This window comes from Loxodonta africana, chromosome 24 (genome assembly GCF_030014295.1).
Source record: "Loxodonta africana isolate mLoxAfr1 chromosome 24, mLoxAfr1.hap2, whole genome shotgun sequence".
NCBI classification, from domain to species: Eukaryota; Metazoa; Chordata; class Mammalia; order Proboscidea; family Elephantidae; genus Loxodonta; species Loxodonta africana.
The window spans coordinates 36,318,634-36,335,494 of record NC_087365.1 but is presented as its reverse complement, the minus strand read 5'-3'; the positions used below and the strand labels follow the sequence as shown (position 1 = coordinate 36,335,494).

The window sequence follows — 16,861 nt, the reverse complement described above, 5'->3', positions numbered from 1 at the left end:
GGGCGGAAAGGTAGGGAAGACTCTTAGGGATCCTGGACAGAAATCAACTGTCATTTTTCTCGTCCCCTTTTCATTCCTAGGGTCTGTAGTCGGGAAGAAGTGGTGATCCCTTGTGCTTCTGACAATGACTCTGGAAGTGTGGATTTGCAGCTGAGCAACTTAGAAGATATTAAAAAAGGCCCAAGTAGTCTTGAACTTACAGGTGAAAGGGGGAAAGGGTATAAAAAAAAAGGGGCGGAGGGGTGGGGAGAAGGGAATCTCTTTCCAAGTTAAGCCAAAACGTGTTAATTTTGTGCTTGCTGGGTAACCAGCCCTGACTAGACTCTGACAATGACTTTGGCCCCTGACTTTGAGACATTGGGATATGGTTGGCAGAATAAGATAGGATACATTATTTTAGACGTACACGAAACTAAAGTTGGCCCTCAGACAGACAGTCCTGCAGATTCTGCAGGACAGTCTCAGTGCTAGAGAGATTCTCTGAAAGGAAAGGTAAGTGTGGGCTCACACAGTTGGAAGACTTCACACAGAAGGTAGGATCTGGATTGGGCTGCAGAATTATCATCTTTCCTTTGTTCTACAAACACTTGAGTACCAGGTGCTAGGTGTACAAAAGTGAACAAGAACAACATGGTCCCTGCCCTCATAGAATTTGTACTGTAGTATAGAAATGAGACAAAAAACGTAAACAGTAATTACAATTTGTAATAAAAAAGACAAAAAATAAGTGAGACAGGAACCTACTTTAAATTACTTTTAAACTGTGGTTGTCAGAGAATACCTGTCTGAGGCAATGCCATTTAGACCTAGAGGAAGCATAGAGGATATGAAAGAGCAACCTATGTGAGAAATAGAGGGAAGACCATTCCAGATAGAACAGCATGTGCATGAGACAAGAAAGACCTTGTTTTATTTGAGGAACTACATTCATTCATTCAACAAATATTTATTGAAGCCTACGACTCGATGGCACCAGTTTTTTTTTTTTTTTTTTACAGTGCTCTAAGCACTGATCTAGCTGCTGGAGATATGGCAGTGAACAGAAGAGACACAGTCTACTTATAAATAAATAGGTAATTGGAACTCAGTATAATAGGTGTAACGGGCAGAGGTTTCTTAGTGGCTAGGAGGATACTTAGTCAAAATGAGCAAAGAGGGGATTCAGGAAAGGCATGCTAGAGCTGAGACCTGAAGAATGAGTAGGAGTTGAGTTAGGCAAAGGGAAGTAGTGGAAGGTGGGGAGAGGAAGGAGAAACGTGCAGGCAGAAGGTACATCCTGTACAAAGAGGAATATGGCTTCAGTTATTGCACTTGGTGGGTGAAAATAATGTGTTAGGGGGTTGGGGGAATTTGTGGAAAGGGTTGTCATTCAGGAGAACAAAAGAGCACAATAGCCGAGAGGTTGAAACCTTCAGATGATAAATGTGTTAAGGGAGGAATAGTAAGAGTACTAGCCTGTTAGGAATAACGGATTTGTACTGGGGAAGTAGAGGAGGTAAGGATGTAAAGATATATGAAGAGAAAAATGAAACCACTACAATCGTTGTCTCTCAGTGAGCAAAGGAATAGCAGACATTTGCTGACACTTCCTTGGTAATAGCTCTATATCAGCCAAATGAAGTAGATGCTATTGTCCCCATTTTGGAAATGAAGAAACAGGCCCAGAGAAGGTAACAAGGTTCAAGTTCTAGAAAGAGAAAAGCCAGGATCTGAGCCCAGGCAGGCTGATTCTGGGGCCCAGGCTCTTAAAGCAAGTTCCAGATTGGGAAGAAGACGCCTCCAGCACTCACTCCAACCTAGTCCAATGGGAAAAGATAAATATTAGTAAGGGACTACTGTATTTTAAGCTCTTGACACCCCTGAGCCATAGAGTTTTGAGTTTGAATAACACCTACCATTTATTAAGTGCTGACTATGTGCCAGATGCTGGGCTAAGCCCTTTGCATGTATCACTTCACTTAATCCTTACAATAACCCTTTGAGGTGGGTACCTCCATATTTTACAGGTAAGGAAACTAAGGCTTCAGGAGGCAAACTAACTTGATGAAGTTCTTACGGCTAATAAATGGTAGAGTCAGGATTCAAACTAGTTTCAAACTGAGATTTAAAGTCCGCGCTCTTAACCATTCTGCTGCACTCAGTCCTGAATGTTTTTGTAGGTTAGAAGATCCTTAAAAAACCCCGTGCCGTTGAGTCAATTCTGACTCGTAGTGACAGGACAGAGTAGAACTGCCCCAGCGGGTTTCCAAAGCGATAATCTTTACAGAAGCAGACTGCCGCATCTTTCTCACATGGAGCAACTGGTGAGTTCGAATCACTGATCTTTTGATTAGCAGCTGAGCAGTTAACCACTGTGCCACCAGGGCTCCGGGGAGACCCGTAGGGAACATTAAATTTGTAATTGAGAAAACTGAGACTTGGAGGAGGAAGAGACTTGGCCAAAGTCACAGAGCAGGTAGTAAAGGTGAGAATAGGATCTGTCTATCCTTAGGTCCAGTGGCTCTCCCGCTAAACCATTATAACTTTACACAGTATGGAGGCATCATCGGGTGTCTTTCTTTTGGTATTAGACTCGGATATCTCTGACATCCCTGGACTCCCTTGGGAATCCCTCACAGATAGCTTCGGCCACCAGACCCACCAGAGACCCTGTGGTGAGGCCATCATCGAGAGGCTGATTGGATCTGTACAGGAGTTTTTTAATTGTGAGCTAAAGGTATGCACAAGCAATCTCTACGATTTATCCAACGTACTCCTCCATTTTAACAAATATTTTAAACATATTTCTGTATTATACAAATAATTTTACAAGGTTATAAAAACTATAAAATTCATGTAATAACAAGCCATAATAAAAATTAAAAGTTAATCTTCTGTAATTCTACTCTTCTGAGATAATTACTGTTAACATTTTGGTATTGTATTTTCAGACTTTTCTCTGTGCATATAAAAAAATAAAGATCATATGTGGAGGGATAAAAAAATTGTTTTTCTAGGCCCATAGCTATAGATCTACGTTATCCTCCTTAATGGCTACATAGTATTCCATTGTTTAAGTGAAAATATTCATTCTTTCTTTCATTCTGTGAGAGCACATTAACAGAAAAACTTGTCTTAAGTTGGGTGTAAGGAAAGGCATCTCTGAGGATGTAACCCTTGAGCTCAGATGGGAAAAATCAACAGGAGAAAGTAGGAAAAATTAGAATTGGGGAGAGTGCTCCAGAAGTAGGAAATACGTGCTTTTTCTTTTTTTTAATTGTGCATTAGGTGAAAGTTTACAGAGCAAATTAGATTCCCTTTTGATAGTTTGTACATAAAGTGTTTAATAGCCTTGGTTTCATTCACCACAATGTGTCAGCATTCTCCCCATTTCTGCCGTAGGCTTCCCTTTTCCTTTCATCCTTGTTTTCTACCCCTTCCTGCCTTCTCATTTTTGCTTTTGGTCAAATATTGCCCCCCCCCCTTTTTTTTTAAATAATTTTTATTGTGCTTTAAGTGAGAGTTTACAAATCAAGTCAGTCTCTCACAAAAAACCCATATACACCTTGCTACACACTCCCAACTTCTCTCCCCCTAATGAGACAGCCCACTCTCTCCTTCTACTCTCTCTTTTCGTGTCCATTTTGCCAGCTTCTAACCCCTTCCACCCTCTCATCTCACCTCCAGGCAGGAGATGCCAACATAGTCTCTAAGTGTCCACCTGATCCAAGAAGCTCACTCCTCACCAGCACCCCTCTCCAACCCATTGTCCAGTCCAATCCATGTCTGAAGAGTTGGCTTTGGGAATGGTTCCTGTCCTGGGCCAACAGAAGGTCTGGGGGCCGTGACCACCAGGGTCCTTCTAGTCTCAGTCAGACCATTAAGTCTGGTCTTATGAGAATTCGGGGTCTGCATCCCACTGGTCTCCTGTTCCCTCAGGGGTTCTCTGTTGTGTTCCCTGTCAGGGCAGTCATCAGTTGTAGCTGGGCACCATCTAGTTCTTCTGGTCTCAGGACGATGTAGTCTCTGGTTCTTGTGGCCCTTTCTGTCTCTTCGGCTCATAATCACCTTGTGTCCTTGGTGTCCTTCATTCTCCTTAGATCCAGGTGGATTGAGACCAATTGATCCATCTTAGATGGCTGCTTACTAGCGTTTAAGACCCCAGACGCCACTCTTCAAAGTGGGATGCAGAATGTTTAGTTAATAGATTTTATTATGCCAATTGACTTAGATGTCCCCTGAAACCATGGTCCCCAGACCTCTGCCCCTGCCACGCTGGCCTTCGAAGCATTCAGTTTATTCCGGAAACTTCTTTGCTTTTGGTTTAGTCCAGTTGTGCTGACCTTCCCTGCATTGTGTGCTGTCTTTCCCTTCACCTAAAGTAGTTCTTATCTACTATCTAATTAGTGAATGCCCCTCTCCCACCCTCCCTCCCTCCCCGATCTCGTGACCACAAAAGAATGTTTTCTTCTCTGTTTAAACTATTTCTCAAGTTCTTATAATAGTGGTCTTATACAATCAAATATTGCCCTTTTGATCTTGTATAATTGATTGTTCTAAGGAGCACGTTCCCCTCAGTGTTATTGTTTATTATATGGGCTTATCTGTTTGGCTGGAAGGTGGCCTCTGGGAATGGCTTCAGTTCCAGGTAGGGAATATGTTTAACAACATTGTGGCAGAATGGCATGTTTGAGGAACTCGAAGAAGTCCTATGTGTTTAAACCATGGGGAAGAATGGGGAGAGTGGTACAAGATGAGGCTGAAGAGATGGACAGGGGCAGATCATGCTGGGCCTTGAAAAACCAGGATAAGGATTTTGGTCTTTATCTAAGCCCAAAGAGCAATAAAATGAATAAACTGTACATAATTTACTTAACCGATAGTCTGTCGTTTGCCGTTTAGGTTCTTCCCAATTTTTTTATTATCGTTTTCTGACAAAAAAATTGTTTTTATTGTGCTTTAGGTGAAAGTTTACAGCTGAAGTTAATTTCTTGTACAAAAATTCATGCACGCATTGTTATGTGACAGTAGTTGCAATTCTTGTAATGTGACAGCACATTCCGTCTTTCCACCCTGGGTTTCCCATGTCTGTCTAACCAGCTCCTGTCCCTTTCTGCCCTCTCACCCTACTTCCAGACAGGAGCACCCATTTGGTCTCATGTATCTGCTTGAACTAAGAAGTACACTCTTCACAAGTATTATTTTGTGTTTTATAGTCCAGTCTAATTTTTGTCTGAAGAGTGGGCCCGGGAATGGTTTCAGTTTAGGGTTAACAGAGTGTCCAGGGGCCATGGCTTCGGGGGTTCCTCCAACGTCAGTCAGACCATTAAGTCTGGTCTTTTTATGTGAATTTGAGTTTTGCTTCATACTTTTCTCCCGCTCTGTCAGGGGTTCTCTATTGTGTTCCCTGTCAGGGCAGTCATTGGTGGTAGCCAGGCACCATCTAGTTCTTCTGGTCTCAGGATGATGGAGTCTCTGGTTTATGTGGCCGTTTTGTCTCTTGGGCTGGTATTTTCCTTGTGTCTTTGGTGTTCATTCTCCTTTGCTCCAAGTGGGTTGGGACCAATTGCTGTATCTTAGATGGCTGCTTGCAAGCTTTTAAGACCCCAGACATCACTCGCTAAAGTGGGATGCAGAACATTTTCTTAATAAACTGTGTTATCCCCGTTGACCTAGATCTGACAAAATTCTTATATGTGAGTCTTTAGAGCACACCACAGATGATTTCCCTAGGGTAAATTTCTAGGTGTGGCATTGTCGAATCAAAGGTCATGTGTTTTTTAAAGCTTTTAATAAAATGACCAAACCTTTTGCCGTTGAGCTGATTCTATAGGACTTTTAATAGATATTGTTAAATGATCCCCCAGGAATATTATTCCCACCAGAAGAATACATGAAATGCCCAGTTGTTTACAACTGTCTAAAATTAGTATGACTTTTTTGTATTTTTAATCTTTACCAGTTTAACTGACAAAAAAGCATATCTATTTGTTTTACCTCTGTAGCTTAACACATCTCATTCTTCTGTGTAATATCTTGTTTGGCCTGGTCCTTTATGAGAAGCAATTATTATAGTAACTTTTCTCTAGTCAGTGTTCCCAGTGATGTCTTTTGAAATCCCTGGGTGGTACAAATGGTTAACGTACTCAACTGCTAATTAAAAGGTTGGAGGTTTGATTCCACCCAGAGGTATCTCGGAAGAAAGGCCTAGCAATCAACTTTGAAAAAATCAGCCATTGAAAACCCTGTGGAGCACAGTTCTACTCTTGACATACATGGTGTTGCCCTGAGCCAAACCGACTTGATGGCAGCTGGTTTACTGGTTTATACAAATTTTAAATCTCATTCGTTCAATTAACAAATAATGAACGAGTAGTTGCTGTTTATAAGGCATAGTGCTAGACACTAGGAATAAGTTGGAATGGTGAGATTAAAAGACCATTCCAAACTGGGGTACATCCATAAAATGGAATACTACTCAGCCATAAAAAGGGGTGAGCTATCAATACCTGCAAAAACTTGGATGAATCTGAAAGGCATTATGCTGAGCGAAAGAGCCAACCACAAAGGGTTAAAGGCTTCTTGCTGTGTGTCGCTGCTTGCTCTGTAGAGAGCTTGTACCGGTTACACCATCTATATGCATGGGAAAAAAAGCTGGAAGAAATTTCTCAAGGCCGTGAAACTGTGGGATTTTGTTTTCTTTTTTCTGCTTTTTTTCTTTCAAACTTCCTATAATAAATACGTATTGTCTTATAATCATAAAAAGAGAATGTTAATACACAAAAAGATTTTGTTAATCAGAACTTGCACTTTAACAGAAAACCTTAGAGTTTCAAAATAACAAATCTTTATGACATCAAGAGAGCCAGTAAGTAACAGCGTCAGAGTTCACCTTTAGTAAGCTTCACCAGGCAATACCGCACAGGGCGCGTAGGTGGAGAAAGCCATCGTGGAGCAATTAGTAGTCCAACTGGGAGGCAAAATGAGGTCCCAAACCAAGGCAGGGCCAGTGGACCAGAAATTTTACTGAAATTCCTCTCTAGTTCGTTCATGCCTCATGATAAAAGACTGGTATTGTATTGAATAAAATGTCAAATGTTAAAAACACTTCCAAAACTTTTTTGAAAGCCCTCTACAATTATGAAATGAGACTATGTTGTATAATTGTGTTTTTATCGTTTTCCTACAAATTCAGGATGAATTTGAGAAGCTGACATTCCTAAGAGCCTTGTCTTCTCTCAGCCGAACTTTACCTTATGATGAAACCACAGAATCATTCGTTCAGAGCCACATAGCAGACATTGTGCACATCCTAAATGTAAGTATTATGGCCGTATCACAAATTACTGGGACCACACAAGTCCAGTCTCTTGGCCAGGAAGTTTTTTAATGGCTTCCCCTAGGTTGTCAATTCCTTTAGCCTCTTCCCATATCAGTATCTCTGTATGGAGGAGAAATACTCGGAGGTTCCCCACAAATACAGTCACCCTTGAAAACCAATTAAAAGAGTAGAAAGGAGAGGAGCAGCATTTAAATTTCTTGGTGAGGCCAGTGCTACATTCTCATTAATCAAACAGTAATTTTAAGTCAGGCTCTAGGATAAAATGCCTAGGTTCAAATCCCAGCTCTGCCTCTTCCTAGCTTTTTGTCTTTGGGAATTTACTTAACTTTTCAGTGCCTTAGTTTCTTTATCTATAAAATAAGAACAATAGCCTTGTCTCCTTCACAGAGCTATTACGAGCATTAAGTAAGAAATAAATGTTAGGCATGTAACATGGTACCTAATACATATTAAGCATTTGGGAAACAGGATTGTATTTTTGTAATTTGTCCTATTTTTACTTACTCCAGCCACACTCTGCCATTCATTCCCTTACAAAGTACCTGACAATTCTAGGCACTGTCCTGGGAATTGGGACTACCAAGACAAAGAAGACATAATCCCTGTTCCTGCAGCCAAACAAAGTTCAATCAGCTATCACAGGGGCTGTGATAAAAGTTTAAATGGGTATATTGAGTACACAGAGGACTGAATCAGAAGGTCCAGGAGAGCTTTACAGCAGAGGTAATATACTTGAGCAAGCACTTAACTTTGTGGTGCTTTAGTTCTCTCATCTGTGAAATGTCCCCTTCAGTTCCTCTAAAGCTCTAAAGTTCTGTGAATCTGAGATTTCTTATACGCTCCAGGGATATAAGCAGTTGTTTTTCATACAATAGACCTATAAGGCTGATTAGATTGATGACTGCTTTTCAGAATGGAATGCTAACTATTTAACAGGTTTGTTTAGTGATAGGCAGTTATCAAGGATCTTCCATATCTGGAGCGCTGTGGTACTTTGATAAAGGATAAAGATTTCCTGGAAAATGTAATTCTTGCCCTCCAGGGTCTGGAAGTGACCAGCCTCATAAAGTAAATAGTTTGAGAACCATCCCAAATAATACATCAAGAACAAAGTTATATAATGCAGATGTAAGAATGAATGCAACTCTCGGCTTGGCTGTATTCCTTGGAAAGAGGGCCATAGGCAGCCAGCCATGGCACCCAGCCAAAATGGCATGATTTCAAAGTTCTACTTCCACAAGAATTGGCAGCAGTGGGTTGCCACTTGGCTTTTATTAAAGAAGAACTTTAAGGCACTTGTCAGTCTCATGACCCACACCAATGCACAATTCTTCAGTACCCAAATAAAAAGAGCCAAGGAAGCTAAGAATCAAATGTAGAAAAAAGGGAGAGAAAGCTGCCATAACACTTCACCAAAGAAGGTAACACAAAAAACACATGAAAAGATGCTCACCACCATTGTGATTAGGGAAAAGCAAATTAAAACCACAGTAAGAGTCTACTATATACCCACTAAAAAAAATGGCTAAAATAAAAAAAAGCAATACCCAATATTGAGAATATTGAGCAAATAAAACTCATACACTGCTGGTGGGAATGTAAAATGGCACAACCACTTGGAAAAGAAGTTTGGCAATTTCTTTAAAAGTCAAACATAGGATTGCCATATGACCCAGCAATGATCCATTCCTTAGGTGAGATGAAAGTATGTGTCCACACGAAGACCTGAACACTCAGCTCTGTTTGTAATAGCCAAATACCATGAACAACCCAAATGCGCATCAACAGATGAATAAATACATTGTGTTATATCTATAATGGCATACTACTCAGCAATGAAAAGGAGTGAGCTATTGATACATACTACAGCTTGGAGGAATCTCAGAAGAATTATGCTGAGTGAAAGAAGCCAGACAAAAAAGAAGATATATCGTATGATTCCATTTATATAAAATTCTAGAAAATGCAAACTGATCTATAATAATAGCAGATCAGTGGTTGTCTGGAGATAGGAGCAGGGTGGGGACGGGCAGGAAGGAGGAATACAAAGGGGCTCAAGGAAACTTTTGAGGGTGATGGATATGTTCATTATCTTGATTGTAGTGATGGTTTCATAGATGTAAACATATGTTAAAAGTCATCAAATTGTTCACTTTAAATATTTGCAGTTTTTGTGTCTGTTATACCTCAAAAAAGCTGTAAAGAAATCTGTTGAGAACTTTTAAAAAAAAATACAGAATAAAGCTTAAAGAAAATAATGTCAGTGGCAACCGGGACATCATAGGGTAATATAATGACAGGGTTGTGGTGAAATTAATCCAGGTAGATATCCCGATCCAAGCCTTAAAGAATATGATAGATAGGGTTGAGAAAAGAGAAAATAGACCACTGGAGGTCTTAAATGGTAAGCCAGAGATTCCTGCCTGGCTATGCCAAGGCCAGGATCTGCATCTTGCAAGATGGCAGAGTGGAAATAGTTTTAGTGACCCAGCAGCAGACATGGGCACCAAGGCCTGCTATAATAGAATTTTAGTATAACCAGACTTGTCCTTCCAAACCAGGACTTTGAACCAATTCAAACCCCTGCAGAGAATTTGAATTTCTAGTAAGTTCTCTGCTGAGAATTTGCATTTCTAACAATTTTCCAGGAAGTTATACGTAAGAATCACTTGGGGATCTTAATAACCTGTGAATTCTGATTCAGTATATTTGGGGTAGAAATGCAAATTCTCAGCAGAGAACTTGTTAGAAATGCAAGTTCTCAGCAGGGGTTTGAACCAGAAGGAACCTGTTTGAAGCCCTGTTCCAAAACAAAATCAAACCCACTGCTGTCAATTTCAACTCATAGTGACTCTAAAGGACAGAGTAGAACTGCTCCATAGGGTTTATAAGGAGTGGCTAGTGGATTCAAACTACCGACCTTTTGGTTAGCAGCAAACTTTCAAGCCACTGCGCCATAGCCACCCTATTGGAAAAAAAAAAAACCAAACCTGTTGCCATAGGGTCAATTCCGACTCATTGTGACCCTATTCTCCTCTGCCAGCTTGAGGCTTCACTCTAGCTCTGCATCCTGGGCCCTCCACAAAACCCTGCTTGCTACTGTGTTGTTGCTTAATAGTTAAAGGGTGCACTCAGCATTGAGGAGGCACTGTAAGACTTCAGCAGTAGGCAGGAAGTAACAGGGAATGATGTTTCAAAAAGAGTCTTCCATGGTATGAAAATAAATGTTGAAGGAGTTCACAGTGGGCCGAACTAATATGAAAAAACTCTGCTCAATTGTCCTAGTGAGAGTTTGACCTCTTTGAAGCAAGATAAGCAGGAAAGCGAGCAATTTAGGCATTAGCAGACACAGTCTCTAGTTCCAGCTCTGTCAAGCACAAGATTGAGAAACTTGGACAAATGACTTAGAGTCTCTGAACCTCAGTAACTCTATCTGGAAAATGGAGTCATTAATTCCTGTCTGGCTTTTGTTAAGGCCTTTGAGACAAATGTCTCATTTCATTAAGATTATTCTTGTGGCAAGCTACAAAAACCAACTCTGGCTCACTTAAGTTTAAAAAAAAAAAAAGAATGCTGAGATATCTCTTAGAATCTAGGGAAGAGGTTTAACAAGCAAGCCTCCAGAAGAGCAGGTTCTAGGGGTCTCAAAGGCAGGATCTGCTCTGCTGTCTCCATGACTCAAACCTCTAGCAGCTCGCAGAGTCTGTGTCTGTCACTCTAAAGTACCAAAATCTGGGAGGAAGAATCTGATTGGGCCAAACTGGGTCTGTTCTCCATCCCTGCATCAATCAGATGTGACTGAGCACCCCACCTGGGTATCCATCTCTGTATTGGAGACAGTTCCCAGAGAAGGAGTGATTGCTGTGATCTGGCCAGTCACCACCCCTAGTGGTGCCTGCTAAGACAAGTACTTTACAAATAAAAAGTAGTCTCTCACTTCTGAATTCCCCATAGTGGGTAGCAAAATTGGAAACAAATAATTAACCTTTAATACCTCATTGATTAAAAAAAGAAAACTACAGATTAATTTGGCAGAAGTAGGTCAGAGGGGATTGTAGGCCTGGGGGTTTTGTGAGAGGTATGGCTACAGGAATGGAGAATCGCAGAAAGTACAGAGGAGGAGTGGCTATCACTGTGTTTGATGAATAAAGGAGAAAAGTCACAAATCGTCTTTTTCATGAACTCTGGGGAGGGCACCATTGGCAACTATTCAGGACTGGAGAGGTATGCCTGTTGTAGGAGAAAGATAATGAACTCACTTTTTAACACCAAAATGCCAGATCTTGGCTGTGATTTCAGTGCCATTGTCTTTGAGGTAACTAGCTTTTGGCAATTAGAGCCCTTGGAGAGCTGTCAAGAGTCTTATGCTTCATCCCTTGAGGCTATAAAACCATAAAAATAGATGAGCTCTTTGGAGGAATAAGTAAAGGAAGAAGACAAGAGGCCACAAGCAAGATCTCAGAGTTGATAAGTAAGTTGGAAAGTAAGACGAGAAAGAGAAAACTCAGAAAGGCAAGGAAGGAGCCTGGTAATAAAAAAAAACCAAAAACCTTATTGATATTTGCTATCTGATGGGCAAGTAGCCTAAGTTCCTAAATGAGGTCATTTTGGCAGCAGGTAAGAAAAGTCCGCTAGAGGCATCTGAAACAAAAGGAGAGATCTGTTCTCAGGATAACTGGATGTTCCCCAGAACCCTAAGACAGGAAGAGCAGCTCCCGAAGGAAGGCAATGAAATTAGAAAATAAAAAGCTTTCATATACTCAGGACTTTCTATCTCTTATCTTCGTTCCTTTGAATGCATTCTCATTTCTCTTTCTCCCCTTCCTCAAATCAGCTCTGTTACCTTGCCCGTAGGGCCCAGTGCTCTCAAATTTTCAATTTTCCGCATTCAGTAGACCAGCCAGACCGAGACTGAAGCTCTTTGTCCCAGTTCCAGATTCTTGAGAGAGAATTTAATTGGCCTTGGTGTCCATTCCTAGACAGATCAGCTGTGATCACCACGGCGGAATAACTTAGCAGAAACATGGCTCTGAGGTGCCCATTCCTCTGGGCCAGGACAGCTCCCAGAGTAAAAGGGCTAGGGAGACAATCTAGTGAGGCTTCCACTACAATTCTTTACATTTGATCTTCACATCAACTCACTGATACATCTTATCTCCCCTCTTCTCCCTCCCCCCCCCCCCCCCATTTTGCAGATCAGGAAACTCAGGCACAAGGAAGTGAAATAATGCACTCAGGACCACACAACTCAAATCCAGGTGCTGTCTTGCTCCAAAGCCCCTGTTTTTTCCCTCTCCATCATTCTTTAGGTTTTGATAGCGGAGCAGGGCATCTTTCTCCCTGCTGATTTATAATTTGGAGTTTTTCTTTTTCTACAGGAAGGAACTCAGAATAATCAAACCAAACCAAACCCAGTGCCGTCAAGTTGGTTCCGACTCATAGCGGCCTTATAGGACAGAGTAGAACTGCCCCATAGGGTTTCCAAGGAGCGCCCGGCGGATTCGAACTGCACTTAACCACTATGCCACCAGGGTTTCCACTCAGAATAATATTAGGCACTATAATAGAAATGGATCCCTAGCAGCTTAGTGGTTAAGAGCTCAGGCTGCTATCCAAAAGGTCAGCAGTTTGAATCTACCAGCCAGTCCTTGGAAACCCTACAGGGCAGTTCTACTCTGTCCTGTAGGGTTGCTATGAGTTGGAATTGACTTGACAGCACAGGGTTTGGTTTTTTTGGTATGGTAGAGATGGCTGGCTTAGTCGAAAGAGAAGTTAGGATGCCTAAACTGGAATCATCCAAACTGGAAATAATCACCAGTAATAAAAATAACAACAAACTAACAGTTATTGAGGGCTGTTGGATATTATGAATGAACTCAATTAGTGCTCACAGCCATCCCATGAAGGTAAGGAGTACTGTTACCTCATTTTACAGATAAGGAAACTGAGGCACAGGGAGGTTAAATAAGGTGCCAGCTCAAGCAACTAGTAACAGGCAGAGCCAGCTTCTGGCTCTAGTCCAGAGGGTAAACCCTTAGCCCCTGCCACTTTGCTGCCACTAGTCCTGTGGAGCCGAGGAGCAAGGCCTACTGAAGGACCTGTTGCTGTTCCTGCAAGCCGTCCACCCCCCTCAGCATCTGGCCTAGTCCCTTGGCCCATTTTTGACTCTCATTGCAGCTGCTGTTGCAAGAGGAGCCCCCACATTCTCTCCTCAGCCCTGTGCGCCAGGAGGTCTTCATCACCATTGCTGACTTCAGGTGATAACCTTATGCCCCTTCCATATGTATCTTGGTTCCTCATTCAGGGCCAATGCTAGAGTCAACCAACATGCTCCATATTTTTTACTTCTGACAACTATTTAGATAGGGAAGGGGAAGCCATATCCATGTTTTGTTTCAGAACTCTGATTTCGTATATGCTACAATCCATAGCTGAAAGACTTTATTGGAGTTGAGTTTTGTCCAAAGTATATTCAGTGGAAAATTAGTCCCATATATGCTTCATGACAGTAGAGTTTCACAATCAAAGGAATTTGGAAGGGTACCAAAGAGTGTACTTCTCTTGGAAATTCATACTGCACATCATCTGATTAAAGATCCTGAGAAGTCTGGTAGTTAAGAAGTTTTCAACTTGGCTCAACCCACCATTCCTCAAGTTAACTAACATTGAGCAGACCACACTCTGAAAATCATGGTTGATTATATTAGACTGTAGTAGGCTTCCCCCTGTAGTTGAACTGGAGGAAAAGCCTGGAAGGGTATCAGGGACCTCTTGTGGTAGGGGTGGGGTGGGGTGGGGATGGAGGCTCTGAGCCTGAAACACTTTCTCTAACCTTTTTTTGATCTTTATTGAAACAGACTGAAAAGCCCAGCCATTTATCTTTTCCATTCAATGATAACACCAACCAGCCTACCCTTCCATTTTTGGTTACTTAGATCCCTGCTTATCACAATCACATCAAACTCTCCTCCAGCTTGCTATTCCCAAACTGTCTTGTTTTAGTTACCAAGATGTCCATTTGCTGTTTGGCTCTGAAGATCGAGCTGACTTATTCAGTCTTATCATCAAAAGTATAATTACTCTGCCTTCTATAACCAGCCTTGCTCAGCTGCAGGAAATCATGCCAAGTAGGCCCGACAACTCAGAGGTAACTCACACTTTGCTTTAGTAACCTGCCACCCACAGGGTCAGCTGATCTTGGCCTTTGGAGGGTACATGTGATTTTCGGGGACTAGCGAAAAGCCAGAAACCCCGGTGGCGTAGTGGTTAAGTGGTACGGCTGCTAACCGTAAAGGCCGGCAGTTTGAATCTGCCACATGCTCCTTAGAAACTCTATGAGGCCGTTCTGCTCTGTCCTATAGGGTCGCTATGAGTCGGAATCAACTCGATGGCAACAGGTTTGGTTTTGGTAGCCATAAACCAAGTCTGGTGAATAAAATATGTAGTTAAATTAGATGGTATCTTTTTTCTTTTTATCTTGTCTTCTTTTTTTCTTCATCACTTTTCTTCCTTTTGTGTTTAAAATAAGGTGGGACTATTCATGTATTTAACAGATAGTTATTAAGAGTCCCTGAGTGCTAAGCTTTATGATGAGCAGTAGGAATACAGCAGTAAACAAAAACAAAGACCCTTGTGGAGCTTGCATTCTATTGCAAAGAGACACCATTAATAAGTAAATACATAATATGTCAGGTGGCAGTAAGTTCTATGAAAAAATAAAGCCGGGAAAGAAGAGGACAAAGAATACTGCAGTTGAGAGTACAGGGGCTTTTTTTTTTAACACGGGGTGGTCAGAGGAATTCCTCCTGATGAGGTGCTAATTGAGGAAAGAGAGGTTGTGGCTATCTGGAGGAGAGGCTTTCAGGCAGAGGGAAGAATAAGTGCAAAGGCTCTGGTTTTCTTTGTGGTAGTAAACTGGATGGTAAAGCAATTGTCAAAAGGGACTTCGTTCCCCTTTGTTTCTAGATGTCAAAGAGTCACAAGTCAGTCTTTAAAAGTATCTTGATAGTTCCCCCAATGTAGTTCAAATAGTTAACTGTGTCCCCAGTAATGCCTGGGTGTACCATTTGAAATGCAAATTTATTCTATTTCACCTCATGCCACAATTGTCTACTGGTGCTTTTACACAGCTTCTGTTCCTTTGGGTAAAAACCCAAGATAATGAGGAGAACCTTCAAAGTCTGTGCTTGGGGAACTTCAGGTGGGGCGCATCACTGACCTTGTGCCTTTTCAGTGTCTCTACAGGCAGACGTTTCAGGCATTCTCCGAGATGCTCCAGAGTTTAGTGGTAAAAGACCCACATTTGGAAAATCTTGACACCATTTTTGAGGTACACCAGGATATCAGGGGATGATGGAAAACTATTCCTATTAAATAGTGGAAGTGGAAAAAGAAAATGTGGAAGGATTACATTTTAGGAGCAGCATAATAGTTAAGAGTATCAACTATCAACTTTGAGTCTGAGGCATGGGCTCAGATTCTGACCCTCTGCCATTTACTGGCTATAAGGCCTTCTCCAATAAACTCTGCACAGGCCTTCTGCAATAAATTGCAAGGAATTTAATCTCTTTCTCAGGGTCTAGTTTCCTTGCCTTTAAATGGAAATAATAATTCCTATTTCACAGGGTTACTGCAAGTATTGAATAAATGCCCTTCAGCCAATGATTGCTACAATTACTCTTTAAATGATTATTCCTTACTGGCATAAATGGGTTTCAGGGAATAGTCAGTCTCATGAGCAAGTAAATGGGCAGCTGCCTACCAGCTGGAATGCAGAGGTGGTAAATGACCATCTGCCCCGAATATTTCACCTGTACCTGCTTTAGGATATGCCATTCCGTCATTAGGGATGCATCCGTTGGAATACATTCACTGCCATTCAGTCATCTTGCCTTCTTGTCCTTTATTAAGATGCAAATGACCCAGAAAGGGATGACCTTTTTAATATCATTCATAATTTGCATTTAAGTGCAGATGAACTTTATTCTTGCCATAACCCACTGAAACATTCTCATTGCCAGACTGAATTTTTCCCCTTTCTTCAGTTGTGATTCATACCTTCCTGCCTCGGCAGCTTTATTTATAAGCCGTTTCTTCTACTTGAAATGCTACCTTCTTTATGAAGCTCCTACTTACAGAAATCACCTTGCCCATGAATCCTTCCCTGACTGTTCCAGGCAGATGGAATTCCTCCATCCTCAACGTTCCTTTAATAGCACTTTATTAATTTTATATTTCTTTCTAAAGTAGATTTGAGAGGGCTAAAAACATACAGAAGAATAGAATAAGTAATTAAAGAAAGTGAGATGAAGGAAAATAAGTCTAGAAAATAAGCCACCCTAGGGCCTGACCAGCTAACTCCCTAGGTCTTCGTGCCTTTGCTTGTCATTCCACCACTTCCAGTTTCAACCCAAACTGGTTTATAATTAGGAAAATATTTTCATTTATAGTAGCGACATGGGGCAGGGGGTGTGGAACTTCTCTGTCCACGTTTTCTTCCAAATAGAATAAAGGTGTTATCCCAAATCTTTACAAACCATT

The 16,861-nt window shown here is 41.4% G+C and overlaps 1 protein-coding gene across 7 annotated transcripts in view; it reads left to right on the top strand.

The window, feature by feature from the left end:
* The window catches only part of MROH8 (maestro heat like repeat family member 8), a 91,415-nt gene that overhangs the window by 4,932 nt on the left and 69,622 nt on the right, over nt 1–16,861 (top strand). For 4 of the 7 annotated variants that reach the window (XM_010591667.3, XM_064276055.1, XM_064276054.1 and 1 more), the window contains exons 2-7: nt 81–202; nt 2,571–2,716; nt 7,175–7,297; nt 13,499–13,578; nt 14,324–14,468; nt 15,555–15,650. In XM_010591667.3, the coding sequence (XP_010589969.3) occupies nt 81–202; nt 2,571–2,716; nt 7,175–7,297; nt 13,499–13,578; nt 14,324–14,468; nt 15,555–15,650 (712 nt within the window). The remainder of the gene's footprint in view (nt 1–80; nt 203–2,570; nt 2,717–7,174; nt 7,298–13,498; nt 13,579–14,323; nt 14,469–15,554; nt 15,651–16,861) is intronic. The other 3 variants (XM_064276060.1, XM_064276058.1, XM_064276057.1) reach the window with 2 other exon arrangements.